Source organism: Schistocerca gregaria, chromosome 1, assembly GCF_023897955.1.
Source record: "Schistocerca gregaria isolate iqSchGreg1 chromosome 1, iqSchGreg1.2, whole genome shotgun sequence".
In the NCBI taxonomy this organism is placed as follows: Eukaryota; Metazoa; Arthropoda; class Insecta; order Orthoptera; family Acrididae; genus Schistocerca; species Schistocerca gregaria.
The window spans coordinates 346,470,430-346,491,127 of record NC_064920.1 but is presented as its reverse complement, the minus strand read 5'-3'; the positions used below and the strand labels follow the sequence as shown (position 1 = coordinate 346,491,127).

The following is a 20,698-nucleotide window of genomic DNA, read 5'->3' as shown; positions in this document are numbered from 1 at the left end:
CTCTGAGAAGCTCCTCAGTCGTTACTTTGGACCCTATAAGGTTGTAAGTCAGTTGTCTGATGTTACTTACGAAGTTGAAGATTTTGACCCCGACACAAGACGATGAAAGATCAGAGATACAGTCCACATCCTTCGAATGAAGCCCTATAAGGATCCTCCAACCCAGGAAAAATTCGAAGCTCCAGTAACAGGTGACAAGCAGAAAGGTGACAAAGAGCGTAGCAGCAAAAGAAGTTCTAAGAAGATCACTGTGAAGGTGAGAATCAGTCATCAGCAATCAGAGTATGCACGACCGATGATTCGTTCCCAGAATATGAGGACATAACACCAGGACGCTGTTCTCTGAAGGAGAGAGCAAAGTCACAGATGAAGCTGAGTAGCACCGTGGTGAAGTGGTTATGATACTATAAACTGTGCATGGAGGGTCGGTGGTTGAAAACTCATCTGGATTGTACAATTTTAATTTCTATATTTGGTTCGAGTACATTCTAGACGTATCCCCAAATTTCAAGGATCACTGTACTGGAATGTTCTGTAGCTGTATATATACAGTATATGTTCTGGCCGGAGGCAGTTTGCTGTGTGCTCTTGTATGTGCAAGTGCTGAATAAGCCTTTGTTAAGAGAAGTTAATGTTCGTCATTGATCTAATTACACCTTCTTCTATGTGACAATATGATGGCAGACTACTGTTGAAGACTAAACGGGTCTGCTCTGATTTATCATGCAGTAGTTGTTACACTGTAATTTAGCTTACTTTATATCTGCCAAGTTTTGTACTGTTTCTGTACTGTTTGTGACTTACCATATGGTATAAGTTTATTGTCTATTTCTGTGTGTTTTTCAGTGGAATCATACATTAATGTAGAGTCCTGATACTTCTTGGTGGTTGTGGCAAACAGATACATCCTGTTACACTTACTTCGAAATGGTTCCTGATCTGGAATTAAATGCCACTGTTCGTCCATCAGCCCACACGCCTTCATATAGGGAATCAAAATCTAGAGCCTACCAGACAAAATGGATGATATAGTTGACATCAGCAACTATAACTTATCCCAAAATTGCTGAACCTTTTCTGGAAGAAAGTAAAAAAAAAGCACAACATTGTTGACCAGTGTTATGAATTTGGGATCCAATAGGTGGCCTAATATGATATTGTTGTTTACATCTTTGGGCAGGTTTACTGATATCTCTGAACAGTCAAAGGGACTGTGTCTGTTTTACAATATCCACAGTCAACATCTATCTTCAGGAGTTCTGGGAACTGGGGTGATGCAAAACTTGTTTTGATGTGTGTATGTAGTCAGATGATTGAGGTAAAAATAGGAATGAATAGCATAGTTGCAGTATTTCACCTATTATCCTCAATTCCAATGTTAAAAAAATTGAAGACGACTGAAAGATAAACATTTTAATAAAATTATGTGATTTAATTGCACATGACTTCTCATTAAAGTACAAAACATTTATAAACACAGTTATGAAAAATGCCTAATATGCTTGTAAAACATGCATGAAAATTGCACTTGTCAACAAATGTAGAACGTCAGCATTTAGTTGACTTACACAGGAAATATGAAATTCCAAAATGACAGTTTTACCGTATTGTGTATGTTAAAACTCTAAATAAAAATATATTTTCTCCAGCACACTACAAATTAATTCATTCTAACTTGCAGTAAATTTTTTCTTCTTCAGCTCTGACATATGTAAGTCCAGGAATATCATACAAAACTATTTTCTTTAGTGAAACAAATGTTATGTCTCCAAGTAAATTGAAAAACAAGAATTATAACTATTCACCAACAGTTTTTAGGTGTAACTATATGACAACCTACCAAGGACATGAATATACTATCTTATTTAATGTGGAAGGCATTCCGAGCACTTTGCACCATTTCTTCTGACCACTGAAACCTTAAAAAAGAGAGACATTCATAATTAATCAGCAACACAACACCATTAATGTACTTATTAAAAACACATTTCTTATATGAGGGCATTGATACTATAGTTAGCATTCTGTGCATTAAGTAGCAAAAAAATTTTAAATATAAAAACAAATCTGTGACCATACTGGAGCATTACGTGATGCATTGTCCCATGTTAAAAAACATCCATTTGCGAAAACAACTGTTTACTGTTTATCATCATGAAGTGCTTGCTTCGGCTTTTTGTTGTCCTTCTGCCAAATTCATTTATGACATGTGAAATAAATAAAACTGATGGACATCTTTTAGATCCTCTTACTATCATCCCAAGTGGTCATGACTATCATTAGATCACTTATCAATAGAGAAAACTGCTTGACAAATGGCAATTTTGGTCAAATATAAAACAATAATCACCACAGATTGTCCATTTTTGTTGTGTCTCTTTAAACTATTAGACCTGCTACCAAAGAAACAGTACACTCATATGATGATGAGATGCTACCAAGGAAGAACATGTAAGCTACTCTAAAAACTAAAAGTTGGCAAAGTTAGAAATCGTGGAGTGCAGAAGGACCAAAGCTGTCACAATAGAATGGAAGCAGGAGAAGACAGCTGCACTTCTATCAAATGGTGACTGCAATTATATGAAAGAATTAATGAAGAGAGGGAATTGTCCAGGAATCCACAGTAGCTGTTCATTACAAATGGCAAAGACAATACAAGTAACTGTTGCATATCAATGTTTTCAAACTGGTTAGGGAAACATTCCACGTGGATAAAATATATTTACAAACAAAGTTGATGTAACTTACCAAACGAAAGCATTTGTATGTTGATAGAGACAATAACAAACACAAACACACACACAAAATTCAAGCTTTTGCAACCCATGGTTGCTTCATCAGGAAAGAGGGAAGGAGAGGGAAAGGCGAAAGAATGTGAGTTTTAAGGGAGAGGGTAAGGAGTCATTCCAATCCCAGGAGTGGAAGGTGTGTGTGTGTGTGTGTGTGTGTGTGTGTGTGTGTGTTTGAGGTTTACGGGCGCTAAACAGCGTGGTCATCAGCGCCCAAGGAATGGAAGGACTTACCTTAGGGTAAAAAGGGACAGGTATACACTCGCACGCATGCGCACACACACGCACACACACACACACACACACACACACACACACACACACACACACACACACACATATCCATCCGCACATATACAGACACAAGGAGACATATGTAAAGGCAAAGAGTTTGGGCAGATATGTCAGTCGAGCGTAAGTACAGAAGCAAAGATGTTGTTGAATGACGGGTGAGGTATGAGCGGTGGCAACTTGAAATTAGCAGAGGTTGAGGCCTGGTGGTAACAGGAAGAGAGGATATATTGAAGGGCAAGTTCCCATCTCCAGAGTTCTGATAGGTTGGTGTCAGTGGGAAGTATCCAGATAACCCCAACGGTGTAACACTGTGCCAAGATGTGCTGGCCGTGCACCAAGGCATGTTTAGCCACAGGGTGATCCTCATTACCAACAAACTCACTCACTCTATGACTTACCAAGCAGGAAAGTGCCAGTAGACAGGCACAATAAAATAACACACAAACACACACACAAAATTACAAGCTTTCGCAAACGGCGGTTGCTTCGTCAGGAAAGAGGAAAGGAGAAGGAAAGATGAAAGGATGTGGGTTTGAAATATGTCTGCTTGTGTCTGTATATGTATGGATGGATATACGTGTGTGTGTGTGTGTGTGTGTGTGTGTGTGTGTGTGTGTGTGTGTGTGTGTGTAAGCGCGCGCGCGTGCGAGTATATACCTATCCTTTTTTCCCCCTAAGGTAAGTCTTTCCGCTCCCAGGATTGGAATGGCTCCTTACCCTCTTCCTTAAAACCCACATCCTTTCATCTTTCCTTCTCCTTTCCTCTTTCCTGACAAAGCAACCGCCGGTTGCGAAAGCTCGTAATTTTTTGTGTGTGTTTGTGTGTTATTTTATTGTGCCTGTCTACCGGCGCTTTCCCGCTTGGTAAGTCTTGGAATCTTTGTTTTAAATATATATATACTGACCGCAATTACATGAAAGAATTAGTGAAGAGAGGGAATTGTCCAGGAATCCACGGTAGCTGTGATATATCTATGATACAATGCTATATCTATATATCAATTTGAACCCAACAATTACATTTCCCTCTATTACAAGTAGTGAATGAGGTGCAAAGACAATGGTACACCAAAAGCATTGTACACTGGTGGACGCTTCCACCAGAGGACGTGCCTGTCAGAGGACAATGCCATATTCTGAATCATGTTAAAGCTGCTTCTCTCTGTCTACATTTTTGAAGGGATGTTTAACATGCTGTAACTGTTGGGCTCCACTGTACTCCAATTAAACTTACTTTATGATTGACAGATGGCAGTGGTGGGCAGCAGAGTTGCCGCCCTGTACACAACATTCCATGTGCTCATGCAACTGAGAGTTGCATGTGCATTAAAGAGAAACAACATGTCTGCTTATTGGCTGCTGTTGACATCTCTGTAGGTAGGGGTGAGGGGGGGTGGCGGTGCAGATGTGAGAGCCACTGCAGCTGTTGCGGTGGTGATGTGATAAGATCCCAAAATCACACACTATGGCAATCACACAAGTATTAAACTACACAACCACATGTTGCTATGTACCAAATTATCTAAATATTATGAAAAGATAGACTGCTACTCTCCATAAAGAAGACATGTTGAGCTGCATACAGGCACGATAAAAAGAAACGGTTCCATATTAACAGTAACAATCTTTACATCATGCCTATCTGCAACTTGTTATCTTTATGGTGAGCAGCAATCTATCCTCCACATAATATTGTTGATATTCCAACCTGGACTTTCTATTGTTTTCAATTATCTAAATACGTGTGTAAAGTTGTAAGAGGTGAACACAACTGAATTTTTGCCAACATGCTGTAACATTAACAGATGCATGCCAGTTATATTTGAATCACTTTCATTATTGGCTGTGTACTCATTAGAACTGCTGTCAGAATTTAATGAAATAACAAATTGTTCTGTGTTATTTTACACTAACATTCATTCTTCCAAGCTTTCATTACTACTTCCTTCGTGTATCTTACAACATTATGCCAATCTGACAACCAAGTTTGGTTTACAGCATCCTCTGTCAGTCTTTCCACTTCTGTAAGCAGACTTTTTTGTTGTTCCTTGCTACATAACTCTTAACTTCAGCTCACATGACTTCAATGGAATAGAAATGATAATGATATGATGGCAGTCTAAGGACCCTATGTCTAAATTATTTTAACAGTTCATCTACAACATATAGAGATAAAGCTGCTTTATTATGAGCCACGAGATCCAGTAATTTGCCCTTTCGACAGTCATCTTGTATGGGAACATTTCTCTATTGTAACCATTTCTCTATCGTAACCATTTGATAACGTATTGTTTTCTGGAACGTGCCTTATAAAGATCCTCGAGGTTCTGTCCATAACTGTTACCAACAGTTTACTCAACTTTTTTATTGTTCTTTGATATCAAGAGCTGAAGAATGATTCACAGATTCTAGCTCTGTATGCTTTTAGCGAGATAAATCTCCACTGCCTATTAATACACCAATTAACAACTAAAACCAAGGGATAACAATTTATATAAATTCTCAGCTTTTCATGTTCATGGGTGTAGAAATAAAATAACAAAACAGTTTATTATATTGATAAAAGTAGCATATTAACTAAACTGAGAGCTAGCTTATGACCACAATCCTATGAGAAGATAAGTTTTCTTGTTGTTGTGGTCTTCAGTCCTGAGACTGGTTTGATGCAGCTCTCCATGCTACATAGTTTTCTTAGAGAAAAATAACAGGAAGCTTATATTTACTCAACATTCATGGCCTGTTCAAATCAAGCATAAAACGACCAGATTTTTCACAGCAAGCTCTCCAAACGAACTGCTTTAAATTTTTTAATTTCAGAACATCACAATAACTATGATCACTATAGGCAACCTGTGAGCTTTTAACCAAATAGTTTATTTGTGATCATGTGATAAAAATTGTGAATCTGACATTTTTCTTTTCAGGATTTTGTGCGGAAACTAAAATGTTTATTGTGCATACCAACTTCAACAGCTGATATATCTTTGTCTTATTTGCATAAAAATGTTTTTATTATGGGGCAAATCAAAAGTGCATTCTGTGTGCTCCTTCCCCTCTTGTCCCCTTGTGACATACCCCACCTTCAATGCCTTCCTGACTCTGCATGCCATGTCAGGTGGCAAGGCTCTGCAAATAGTTCCCACAGAATAGGCAACACAGTGAGCAAACGAAACCAAACAAACAGTTGCGATTGGCTGACACCAGGCTCCTACCATTTGACTTGCTGATATGTAAATCATGAAATAATTTCAATTGGAGTATAACCTTAGTTTGTTGTATTGTACTGTCTGCCACTCGTCTCCCACTGACAGGTAAGTTTCCTCTTCAACGACAAGATAATAGCATCCTAAAGGATACCACAGACCACGGGGTATACGTTGTTTTCCTCACTGCAACATCAGCTTTCTCATTTCCCTGGATTCATACAAAGCCCAGTGCCAAGAAGAAGCAGAATTACTTTCCTTGCCATTGTAGTATGGAAAGGCATCTTGTACATTTTGCACCATATTGTTTGCAGGGTACATTTGCTAAAGATTCTATTGGGCACTTAGGGAATCAGATCGGTTGCATCTCATCTGCACCAGTACTTTCAGCACTGGATAAAGGTCTATGTCAAAGATCATAAATTGGTCTGGAGTCAAAACCTAGTGACACCTGTAATGGGAAAATAGTAAGTTGTTAATAGTATTGCCCTGCCCAGACATATCAAGGTAAATAACATATCAAATTTGATGATCATTTAAAAATTCATAAAATGGTTGTCTTAAGTTAGACGAAGTACAAGGAATCTTTCTCCAGCCTTGGGTTAAAGCATCAATTCCTTAGGAATAAAGGAAACTGAGCACTGAAACGTGAAAGAGTTGGGTCATCAAGAGGTGCACACACACACACACACACACACACACACACACACACACACACACATACACACACATGCTCCTAAGTTGCTAAATGGTGCCAGCTGGATGTATAATGCCAGAGATGCATTTCGGCAAGTGGATGGACTAAGTGGGGTGGGGAATGTGTTGGGGTCAGTAGAGGGTGAGAGGCAGGGAGAAGAGTTGGAGATGGGTGAGTAGTAGCTCAAGAGGAGGCAACTGATTTGCTGGTTAGGAATGCGGGAGGGAGGGGTGACAGGTGCACAGGCTGGGCATGTAATGCACAGATTATGGAACTGGCGGGGAATGGTGCATGCTGAAGGTGACGTGGGGATGTGATTTTGGAGGGTGTGATACAATGGAGGGGAGGATACTGTTCGGTGGAGGTGTGGGGGCAGTGGGCTACCAGAGATTCAGGCCAGGATGGTTACAGCAACAGAGAACACTGTGTCAGGGTAACATCCATTACATAGTTCAGAGAAAGGATCTCGGGTAGCATGTCTCCCTTTTCAAGGCATGGTGATAGATAAACAAAACCTTGAAAAGGGATATGGTTCAGTTTTTCCAGTCCAGGATGATACTGAGCATTGAGGGGGACACTCCTAGGAGCTAATTCGTGGGACCTGTTGGAGGAGTGGGATGTGTGAAGATAAGGCACAGGAAATCTGTTTGTGTATTAAGTTCATGGGATAGTGCCTGCCTGCGAAAGCCTTTGTAGCAGTTCTATCTGCTTTATTTCTTCGTTTCTTGATTGTCCCCGGTGTCGACGTGCTGCGTTGCTACATTGGCTGAAAAGTGGACTGACTACTATAAATAATGTGGCCGACAGGTACACATTTGCGTTTCACTGTTTTTCTTTAACTTTGTACAGCCCCCCCCCCCCCCCATAATACACACTAACATATGTATGGCCAGTGCACTGTTGTTTAAACTTTCTGTACGCCTCATTAATAGTTTGCAGGCGAACCTCCACATACTGCTACAATAGTTTTCTGTGTAACATCTACGAGCAGTAAAAACACAATTACACAGTTCACAGTCCTTCAAAATTGAATGGTCATTGTCACTGCTGTAACACATGGCCTATTGGTGTAACACTTATTTCACTGTTAAGTTGATACATTGTTGTCGTTCTAAGCAATACAGGTTCCTCGTCAAACTCGGCCATGGACTGACTGTCCCTTGACCAAAAATCGGGCTCTTATATATCCTCACAATAATAGGTGCAGAAACTACACATTGTTCAAAGTTTAATTTACAGAAATTACAATTAAAACTTATCTCATTAAATTAACAGAATACATCAAAAAATTTACTTCTTCTTCTACAAGGTTTAGGCCGAATTATTTGTTTAAATGATGAAATGAACATATAAAGTTATGTAAACAACAATTTTGATAAAACTGTTAATTACTTTCGAATATACTTCAAAAATATTAGCATTTCGTCTTCCAAATGTCTACAATTAGTACAGAATTTATATTTGTTTATACATCAACAATAGAATGTAACTTATGAAACAATTACTGACTTCGCCCTATAATGAAAGGTACTAAATAGTAACACTCAAAATAAATTAGAAAATCAATTACATACATAAAACTAGGTACAAAAGTAGATCTGCAGTTCTTTACTTTAAAACTGAGGGTCAACCTTTCTCTTTTATGAAAATGCAGATTATAGTCATGTATGTTAATGGTAATTAGTTAAGAACAATATGAATTTCTAAGGAGCCAGATGGTAAAAGAAGAGAGGAATTAAAATTATCCCAGCTTGCTTTGTCACACCTTCATGAGACATTCAGCATTCTGGGAAAGGGATTTCTCATGACTACAAATAGAATGTCCAAGGGAGCCATGGATATTTGGGATGGATTTTTTTGTGTGGATGGGATGGAAGCTGTTGAAATGCAGGTACTGTTGGCATTTAGTGGTTTTCACATGGACATAAGTGAGGATGGAGCCAGCAGAGATGTATAGGTCAACATCCAGGAACGTGACATGTTGTGATGAGTTGGTACAGGTGAAGCAGATGGGATAGAAGATGTTGAGGTCTTGAAGAAATGAGGATATGATGTTTTGTCCCTGAGTCTGGATCATGAAGGTACAGCCAATGAACCTAATGGCCCATAAAGAGGCTGGTTGTGCCAAGGATTTATTTGTATGCCCTCTCTTCAAAGGGAATCTATGACATAGGCATTGGCACCTTCATGGCAATCTCCTAAGCCAGTTTGTTTATGGGCCACATAGAACCTTACTAGTCTCCCAAAACCCCAAACTCCTAGTCTGGTTCAGGTTCATTGGTGGTATCTTCATGAGCCAGACTCACGGACAAGACACCCTATCATTATTCCTTCACACCTCAACACCTCTCTCCCATCTGCTTCACCTGAGCCTCCTCAACCAAATGCATCACCTTCCTGGACTTTGATCTACAGCTCTCTTATGGCTCCATCCACTCCTCTGACCATATTACACCCATCAACAGCAGCCATCCATTCCACAGCAAACAAATCCCTTACACACAATTTTGCTTCCCGTCGTGAAGGCTTTCACAGGCAGGCACCCCCCTCCCCCCCCCCCCCAAATGGAGTGTCCCCCTCATCCCCCAATTATCACCCTTGATTGGAATAACTGATTCATATACCTTGTCAGGGCTTTGTTTATGTACCATCAGGCTCTTAAATGAGAGACATGCTAACCAAGATCCTTCCCTCCCCTCCTGAAGTGGTATTTCATACCCCACTCAATGTACACAAATCCCAGTCCATTCCTACGCTCACAGAAATCATTCCCTGTGGAACATCCAGGTGCAAGACCTGCTCAATACACCTATCCCGCACTTCCTACTCCAGCCCTTTCACAGGCTTATAATACACCATAAGAGGCCGGGCCAGCTGTGAAAGGAACCATGCCACACACCATCTCTGCTGCAAACACTGCACAAATGGTTATGTTAGTATGACTACCAACCGCCTGTCCACCGGGATAAATGGTCACCACCAAACAGTTGCCAAGAACAATATCGACCATGCAGTGGCACAACAAGCAGCTGATTATAACATGCTCAATTTTTTATGAATGCTTCACCACCTGAGCAATCTTGATCCTCCCCTTCACCACCAGGTTTTCTGGATTATACAGATGGCATTTGTCCTTGCAGCATATCCTCTGCTCCTGGTAATTGTCCTAGCCTAACACTACTGTAACCCACTGCCCCCACAACCTCCATCCAGCAGTTCCTCCTTCCTTCACCCTATCATCCTCTCCCAACCCATATCCCTACATCACCTTCAGCACACACTGCTCCCCGCCGGCTTTGATACCTGTGCATCACATGCCCAGCCTTTGCACTTGCCACCCGTCCCTCCTGCAATTCTAGCCAGCCTCCTCCGGATTAGCTAGTCACTGACATCCAACCACTACCCCCACCTGTTTACTCCCTCTACCCCCCCCCCCCCCCCCCCCCAACCAACACAATCCCCAATGCACCTAGGGTGTGTGCGCATGTTTGTGTGTGTGTATGTGTGTGGGCATGTGCGCATACACAGGCGTGCAACTATTTTTCTTTTTTTGTGTGTGCCTGTCGACAACTCGATGCTTTTGACTTTCGGTGAGTGGGTCTCCTTCAGTCCTAAAGCATGTACATTTGACTAGAACTTGCCAACAAATTATACTGCCTTCAGTCATTCACTCTAACACAGAGCTCTGCAAATTGTACCTTTATGTTAATCCCAAATGGACTGCGAAAGGCATATGCATATTCACTGACTATCAAAACAGATAATTTTAGGTTGAAGACCATGTGACCGACCTGGTTCACATACATGTTGCACTATGAAGTAAAGTTCCACCAGACAGTTAAAAATGGTTCCGCAGCCTCAGCACAAAGGTTGGGTGTGGGGTTTGTTTGAACGCTCTTATCACCAATCTAATGGCCTGCTGGTGAATTAAAATCCAAGCTCTTTATATATTGTGTTCACGCAGAACCACAAACAGCACAGCTATATCTGCTGTAGACGATTCAGCAATAAATAACAAGGAAGTGCAGCCTCCCCAATTTCAGGCTATCCTTCCTGCACATCACAACCTCTTTGCTTGTTTTATGTTACATGCACTTCATTCGGCTGAAGGAGAAACCCAATCAGACCAAAGGATGCTACGTGTGTTGGTTTGTGAGACGAACTGTTGAAAAACATATAAGAAAAGAAACACATTATTACTGTAAATAGGGTCACATTCTTTTTTGAGTAATAGCATCTTTTGAAAAGCTCCAGTACACATTTCTATAACAAAAAAGACCAATAAAAAGAGATGAGAAACTGTATTTGGTCTTTGTAGAGGTCCAGGGCATCTCAGGAATATTACTACATAAACATTTTATTCTTTTGTAATTTGGAACTCACTTCTGGTGAACTATACATTAAGAGATTCGCCGTTTTGAACAATTCTGCTTCGGTAATCAGTTGGTTAAAAGGTTTATATAAACTTCTAAATTATACCATACTTTGAAACTTCTTACCTTTTTCATTGACACTACATATTGCACACTGTCCGTTCACATGAATGTTTTCCAAAATGTCTCTTCAATCGAATGGAGAGAGAGAGAGAGAAAAAAATTACTACCTGTCACATGGCAACAGAGCTGTTCAAACAAATGAAAGGTGACACCCTCAAGTCCAAGTTCCAACAAATTGGACAAAATTATTGAAGGAAATGAGACTATTCAGGTACTCCAGTACAAATTCATCCCGAAAAAGAGACAAATTATAGTAACAGAAAGATCAATGAGAAGCTGTAAAAACATATATTTGAAAATCTGACATGACAAGGAAAAACAAATACGGCAGCAACACTGAAAGGGAAAGAAAAAGCAATGACAGTGACGAAGCATTGAGGGGGTAGGAAAAGAAAATTAGGTTCAATTATGTCAGATAAGTGGCTAGAAGCAAGTAACAATATTAGTTGGAACAAACTCTTTTCTTATCGATAATATAATACAGGGAGAACAAAAGCTGCCTTTAAATTAGTTCTTAATTAAAAGGTACTATGTATTTTGAAATATTTACTTTATGAGTCATAATTACAGCTGGGCATAACATTTTTTATGTAAATAGGAAGGAAACTATCTGATCACAAGAACCAGTACTTATTTCAGGTAACAATATGTATGGAGTTGTCTACCAGTGCCAAGAGAGTCAACAGTGAATCTCATGTCACTTTCTATAGATAACACATTCCATCTCAGGTTACACCACTTTTCTTTGAAAAGAATTCCCTTGACTCCATAATCTGATTGGTTTAGGAAGATGAATGGACAAATATACTTGTTACGCAATACCCTGCCACAGCACATACACTTCAACACAAGGGCTGTGACTTTACTATTCCAACTACTTGGACAACTTAACTCATGAGGTGTGGTCTCTCAGACTGTGTGAAAATTTTCGAACTTGCTCTCCAAGGGCAGTTGTGGTGGAATGTTTCTATACTCCCCTACCCTCCTTAGATTGCCAAGCCTATGACATTTTGTTGTCAGTTGCGTTATCGCTTTCTGTATTTACTGTTGACACATGTTTGATAGGTGTTGGAGTCTCTTAAACCGCACCTCGTGAACTATGTACTTGTATCCTTCAGTACAGTATCGTATAGCTCATTATGTGTTGGCACGAATGTGTCATTTTTAATTTTCCCGAGTTTGATGAAACTGTTAGTTGGTCTAGGGAGGAAGTTGTCAATAATATAGATCAAGAAATAAGCAAAAAAGATGATGATTTTACAATAGCCAGTGATCACAGTTCTGCTATCAAACAAGAGTATCATTAAGAGGAAGCACTTCTGGGAAAGTTGTGATGGGGACCTCTCTGCTTCTTCACTAAAATACTTAATCCATAACTGGTACACCTGGGTCCTAGGGACCTGAGAGAAATTTATTTTTTGCAGCACTGCAATATGTGCAGCAACACTGACTTGCACTCCTATGTACTCTCCCAGCATTCAGTTGGCTACCAGCCCACAGCATTGTCACACGCGTGTCTCTGCTAGTTTTGCATCTATAAAACCACATGGGTCCCAATGACCCAGTTGTACCTGCAGTGAAAGTTTATTTTCCTAACTGCACTCACAATATTTTGGATTTATTGTACTAGATTTCATAAAAATGGGTGAGGAAGACATCATCGATACTCAGAACGAACCAGTGGGCAGTGATATTGATGATACAAGTGGAAGTGACAGCATGTGTTGTGCTCAAAGTGTTTCGGTGGTTTGGATGAGTAAAAATACTGTCATTGAATCCTTCTTATTCCAATCATACGGGAAAATATTCATGCGTCCACAAGAGCAAATATCTTAATGTCTTGTTTGTTTGGCTTGCTGCATTTACATATTGGAAAGAGCTGCACCTTTCACAGAATTCTTCCAGTTTCTCATCTACTGTAACATTTTTCCTAGAGTATAGGATTTATAACAGTTCTGTACAAACATATAAAATATTTCTCGAATTGCAGTTATCTTATTCTAAGAAATACAGCAACTGGCCACTTTTTTATGTATTTTATTTATGCCACTACAAACTGCTGATTGCTGTATTTCTTAAAATATCACGTTCCACAGCCACGGCGGTCAACTGGCAACAAAACTGATAAATTATTGCCTTTATTTTGTGAAATCGTCTCCTTTCATCATGGATTGCATAACAGTAATGGCACTACATTATGAATTTGAAATACTTTACATTCATTATGAGGTGAACACTTTCCAATACCGTCCCCATTGGCTACCCACAAATCTCCTAAGCTTTTCCTGTTATTACTGTTAACAGCAGCTAAAATAAGACTCTGATTAAGGCTTTCAAATCAATAACATCTGTTGGTTTTCCATCTCTCTCTCTCTCTCTCTCTCTCTCTCTCTCTCTCTCTCTCTCTCTCTCTCTCTGACCAAAATGAAGATTTGTTTTCTCAATATGCTGATTTGTTTACAGAAATATAATTGACAAAATGTCATAATCTATGAGGCAATTTCCAGCATTTCAAAGCTGTTCTCACTGCTTTTGCTGCTCCTGTAGGCTTAGGTAACTTTCAGATAATACTACAGGCCATGAAGCATACTCTCTCTGATGGTGGAACTTTATTTCATGTTGTGTCTTTGTTAATTCCAATATAACAACACTCATTTTTCTCAAATACTTTTTCATTATCCTCATTGTTGTTTTCATCTGTTCCTGAATCTTTCTGCTGAACTTCAACATCTCAGTCGCTCACGGTGTCCATTTTGTCTTCAAAACCATCTTTAACTTCATTATTATCCCATTCAAACACAGTCTTTGTGACTTCTTAAATATGTTCTGGCTCAAGGGGATTGAATGTGTTACTGTAGCTTGCCATGATCGAGCATATCCCCCCTAAAATAATAAAATTTCCATAAAATAATGCAATCCAACACTGTGTATCAATCGGATACTTTACATTCAGACGGCCATAACAATCCATCACATGATCCAGAAGGAAATAAATGTATTGCATGTTCTAAGGTAGCTGCTGAAATGAAGCAGGAGTGGGGGCAATGTACCAAACAGAGCTATCAGCATACCTCAACGACAGATCAATTGCTCCAATACAGAAGCACACAGCAATGAAAATGGTTAAGAGAAGGGAAGCTGCTAAGTCAAGGTGTAATTGCTCTTGATTGTTGACAAATAACTGATAGAAAATTTTGATGTTCTCTAATCAGTTCAGCTGTACTTGGTGAACGGTTGATTACACAACTTGAGTCCTACCTGTTTCAAGATTTTATTTTTAAGTTTCCGCTCTCTTCCTATTCCCCTAAATCTTGTCTGACTAAAATCCTGGCCAGCACTAAAACTCCTGAAGACTTCTATGCTCAACAATTCCTTGCTTCCTCTTCCTGGATGAATGAGTGCTTAGTATAAAATGAGTGGATGAGTACCTTTTATTTGACTACTAAAACAATGACTAGTTTCACGCCAAGAACCATTTTTAAATCATCATAACAAAGTCAAAAATGGCATTTCTGGAGATGTCAAGACTGTATAGTAAACATGAGTATTATGTACAGACCTAATTATGTCCAAACTGTGAGGACCTTCAACAAAGTGTGTAATTGGCAAATAATATGGTACTAATTGGTATGTCACACTCTTATTTTAAATACTAAATGTAAACATTTCTTGAAAAATAAGGGGGGAGGGAGGGAGGGAGGGAGGGAGGGAGGGGGGGGGGGAGAGAGAGAGAGAGAGAGAGAGAGAGAGAGAGAGAGAGAGAGAGAGAGAGACAGATGTTGTTGCACACTTCTTGTTCTTGTAATGCAACAATGCTTTATATTTATCTTTGGTGTTACCGTCTGTTAAGCCTATCTATCACAAACGGGGACCAGTATCTCCGAACTGGCAATAGTTGTTAGTTTCAGATTATGAAACAAAACAGTGAACAGCAGCATAAGTCATCTGACTTATTATCATATACTGCCTCTTTTATTATCCAGAACTTTAAACAAGTTTCCTAAAACATTGGATCCTAGTGACATACTAACAAAAGTAGGAAAAGCTGAATTAGTTCACAGTAAATACATAGATTAAAATGAGAAGCTATCATGCTATACCTTGTAACAAGATGGAGGTTGTGGGAAACAAAAGAGTTACATAAACAGAAGGAATAAAGGGCGTGTCACAATACCCAAGTGCACATACGATACACAGAGAGGACACATGGTGTAAATGGTAACTGTTTGTGATGTACCTCAGTGGTAAAGGGAATACCTCAGCGGTACAGGGAAGTTGAGATGAATAATTTGATGTAGACCACTTGCAGTCTACTAAGGAGGGACACAACCTTGTACTGGCCTACAAAAACTACATACACTGTAGCATGCGAGATTTTTGACATCAGCTATTTTGTTACTTTTACTAATTTAAACCTTTTCGTGAGGGTAATGAAAGATAGAAGACTTAATGTAAATGTTATGCAAAAACCAATTCACATTTACAATTCAATTTAAACTTAAAATCAACAAGCACAGTAGTAAGAAGTCCAGACATACAAAACTATTTAACTGTTAGTTTTATACTTTTAAAATTAAAAACATTTCAACGTAAAATTTAGACAAAGATCAATTTTACATTTTATAGATGCAACAACAAGGTGTTTCTAATATTCGATGGCACTTTTAGTCAAAATCTCTTATATCTGACATATACTGTAGCTTAGGTGGCTTTTATAGTCCAATCCAAGGTTGTTTCCCAGCTTGGTAAACTGCAAATGTCCTATACATCAAACTGTTCATTTTGAATTGCCATACACCACTGTGGTACACTGTAAACAGTTGTCATACAAGCCCTATATAACATAATAATGTCAAAGCAGATACTGTAAACACTTACCAGTCTCCCCAGCCCATCGTTTTATTGGGAGCAGAGTTAGACGAGATTTGTTCCACATCCAGTTTCCACAAGGCCTTCAAAGCTCTCAGGGCAGCCTGAAATTAAATATTAGGTGGCAGAATGTATTACTTCAAATTCACACAAACGTCGCTTGCCTGCCCTTTACTTACTGCCAGGTAAGTATTCGGCACACATGTTCACTATCAGTTGCATCTTACAAATACTAGTTTCTGTAGCAGTACATAACACTCCAGAGAAGTGATGTTTATCCTTCCTTCTTCTTATCAGAGAATGATACTTGCAAATGAAAATTATAAAATAAGGTGTTGCAGGTAAAACCACACATATTTTGTGAGGATTGTTATTTTATCTGCATGTGGTGAGTGATGCCGAGGGATGACACGGATCTTCAAGAAGGGATGGCATCTCAGCAACTTTGTGGGAGGGCATAACTGCAGGGTGTGGAAACAGGAGTGCCAAGGATTGGTTACCTACTCTGGAGTGGTGCAGGTGTCTTAAGGTGCTATCTATAGTAATGAATGTTATTATGTGTAATAAATGAATTAAATGTGCTTCATATAGTCGGTGCCGAATGTTGGCACTGACCGAAGCTCTTTACAGCATGTCAATATATGGGTTATTCAAACAAATGGAATTTTTATGTTATTCAAAGGAAGTAAAAATTTGTTATAGAGTCTCTCAACAGAACTAGCAGTGAAGTTGGAGAATGACTCCAGTAACAATCTTCCAAGCAGTCACAGTCATGAACATAAAAAGTAAAGTGGTCTGCATTAATGATATTCCAGCATGCTGCTAACCACCATACAAAAACATCACAATTAATAGCACATACCTAAGATGTTAGCTGATAAGGTTCATATAATCATCTAATTTTATGACTGTGGTAATCAGAATACAAATTTTGCTGTTGCACATTATCCAAACTTATATAGTGAATATCCCTGTCATATAATTAGATAACTATATTATCAGAAATTGCTTTGGCACGTGCTAAGAAACTGCTGATGATGGGCATGCGCGCACAACATTTGTACAGCAATAAATAAATAAAAAGAATAAATTAATGAGGACACAATTTACTTCTACATGCATGGATTTTTTGACAGCAACTTTTTGATGCACATCAGTTAATGAAACAGATGAAAACTGATTAACAAACGAACTCACCTGTTCCTGTGAGGCATCAACTGTTGATCCAACACCGAGACAAAGTGAAGGCTGGTTTGTTGCCAATGATACCAAACTTAAGAATTCATCATTAGGCTGCATAAAACAAGCAATATTTTGTTACACACATATTAAGTTGATGACAAATAATATCTTACCTAATGACACTTTAAGTTTGTTCATTGTTATGTACTTTTCTTTTTCATACATAGGTGTGTGCCTCCCCCCCCCCCCCCCCCCCCCCCAAATCTTTATTTAATTTTATCAGTTCTTCATCTTTCCTGCCAGCTTTACTGCTCTATGTGTTTACAACACTAGTCATTTCTGAACTGCTGTGTATCAATGCCTATATTTCATTGTAACACGCATGCAATGTATGTATGCACTGTGTTAAATTTTCTTTCTCTACACTATTTGTTTCTTGTTTTAATATATTTTATGACTGGGGAAGTGCAACTCATCTCATATGATAAGAGTTATATAAAATCATAACTGAACTACTCTTAACTACTGTAGAAATTATGTTGATTAGATACCCTTACTGATTAATACACAGGAGAACCTCCAGAATGTACAATATCTTGTGTTGGCCTGTAGCAGCGTAATATGAATTTATGCTGATTACATCTGAAAGTGTAATTTGTCAGGAAGAGTTAATACTCAAAATAACATGTGCACACACATGCTCATTCTGCACCTGTCATCCTGTTCCACAAGCCAGTCTCCTTGGGCAGCCCATTTCTGTAAGCTTGACACTGTTCACGTTTCTCACAATTTGTGTCTTGCACTCACTGTTCGAAGCAGTGCGTAATATGTCTGATGGAGAGTTTGCATTCACCTCACAATCCATCAAAGTTTCTTAGACTCCCACAATCAACACTACATTGACATGGAGGGAATCAACACTCATCCTTTTAGTGATAGGCATTTTCTTGAGCACCCTGTAGAACTGCCATCCCATTTCACTCTAAATCACAAAACTATTTGTGATAATTAAAAGCAGAACACCTTCTTTTTTTTGTTTCATACATGAAAATAATTGTCAAACATTTCATTTGCAATACAGAGTTTTAATGCTACTACTTTTTATTATTATTCAATGAAAGGTGGTTTGAACGTGTTGATTGTATCAGTTAACTCCTGTGACAGTTACTGCCAGAACTTAGTGGGTAGAAAAATCACCTCCCAGTTATTCTTAATACATTAAGTGTGTAGTCACAAACCAATATTACATTCATATCTATTTGTACTATAAAGTACAGTGAAGCCAATTTATACTTTACAATACCGATATTCTTGTCAGATTTTACAAGTCTCTTTTTTCATGAGGGCGGCAACAGAAGAGTCTCTGGAAATAAATGACAATAAATTCAGTGACATTATCTGTTTTGTGTGTCCATACTCTGATGTATTTTGATTCAACAGGGTCTGCTACATAAAATATTATGAAGCAGTCTTTCTCCCCTGTCACTGTCAACCTGTACATGAGAGTGACAAAAAATAAGTCCTTAAGTGAATTAGCATAGACCAGGACCTATCAATGCAGGTGGCAACCAAAAAGCTACAGAAAATATGACCTCAATCATCCATTAGTATATACCGGTAAACCCAATTCTTTAAAGAATTGAACACTCATGTATAAAACAATTTCAAAAGTCTGATTACTTTACAAAAGAATTAATGTACTGAATATCTGCCATTAAGCATATGAGCAAGAAAAAGTTTAGAAAAGGTTAGAAATCATGCTTTAAGATTGTTCTCATTATGAAACCTGGATGAATATAGTATGGGTACTTTACACTCTATTTCAAGTAAAAACAGGTTTCCCCTGCATCTTAATGCCTATGATGTCTATCTTCAGAACTGTGTGCTGTAGTATAATTTTGCAAGAGCATTCAGTGGTATATGCGGATACTGTCTAACAAATTGTGTTGCAAATAGAGTCAGTGGTAAAGAAGTAATAAATTATAACATCTTGCCTGATGCTGCACAAACAATGAAAACATAGTGACAATTTTTTTTTCCTTTCATTGTGTCATGAAAGGCTGTCAGCTAGAGAAAAACTCCACGAATGTTAGAAATTGTTTGCAAAGTTTGTTGTAAGTCACTAGGTCTTATTTTTAAATAATGGGCGAATATAATCTGGTTATTTGCATGTAGTGAATTATGCTGCTACAGATATGTACACAGTTTCTAACTGTAATACTTGTCTTACTTTGTTAAAAATGTAACATAAGATTTATACCATTTAATGAGTAGATTCTAATAGCATTTTAAATTTGGTCAATAATGATATAATAAAAGAAAAATTTTTGTTGCCCATGGAACCAGTTATATAGGCAACCTACAATTGGAACTGGCTTCCAGGAAAGTCACTCAGTAATATAAATGCACCGAAGAAAAAGTAGTACCACAAATACCACTCACTACAAAAACTCTCTTTTTGTTTCATAATATTCTATTCCTAATTTTCAATGGCTCATCCACTGTTCCCACCATTTCTCACCAAAATATCTCGGGATTGAAGAATAAAGTAGATGAGGTCCTGGTTTGTTTAGATGACATTGAATCTTATAATGTAATAGATATACTATGCCTGTCTGAGGCATCACATTGTGTCTTATATGGAAGAGGTAAATATCAGTGGTTATAAACTAGCTGCACATATGAGTAGAGAGAATAAGGTGAGAGGAGTTGCCATATATGTCAAAAGTTATCACTGTATAGAAAGCTTAGATACAAAAAAGTTTGTTTAGAGCAACATATAGAAGCATATGCCTGTCAACTTACACTGAAGGAGGGCTCTTTTAATTGTAACAGTATATAAGTCCCCTTCATGAAACTTTCATTTATTCCTGGAAAACTTAGATGCCTTGTTGTGCTATCTGTCAGATAGGGGAAAGCAAATGATTATTTGTTGGGACTTCAATGTTGATTCACTGAAAAAATGTAATAGGAAGAATGACCTGTAAGTCTTGCTCGTGCTCGGTTCTTTCAATTTGACATCTGTCATTAATTTTCCAACTCAGGTAGTAAAGGACAGCAGCACATTGATAAATAATACTTTTATGGACCAAGATAGGTTTAAAAACATATATTCTTGTCCTGTTGAGAATGGCCTTTCTGATCATGATGCTCAGCTAGTTACAGTAT

General features: G+C 38.5%; 1 protein-coding gene across 6 annotated transcripts in view; it reads right to left on the bottom strand.

The window, feature by feature from the left end:
• Positions 1–1,398: 1,398 nt before the first annotated feature.
• Positions 1,399–20,698, bottom strand: part of LOC126344778 (maternal effect protein staufen-like) — a 169,707-nt gene continuing 150,407 nt past the window's right edge. For all 6 annotated transcript variants that reach the window (XM_050002049.1, XM_050002051.1, XM_050002050.1 and 3 more), the window contains 3 exons: positions 17,546–17,641; positions 16,358–16,452; positions 1,399–1,919 (listed from right to left, as the gene is read on the bottom strand). In XM_050002049.1, coding sequence (XP_049858006.1) covers positions 1,862–1,919; positions 16,358–16,452; positions 17,546–17,641 — 249 coding nt within the window. In that variant the 3' untranslated portion in view covers positions 1,399–1,861. The remainder of the gene's footprint in view (positions 1,920–16,357; positions 16,453–17,545; positions 17,642–20,698) is intronic.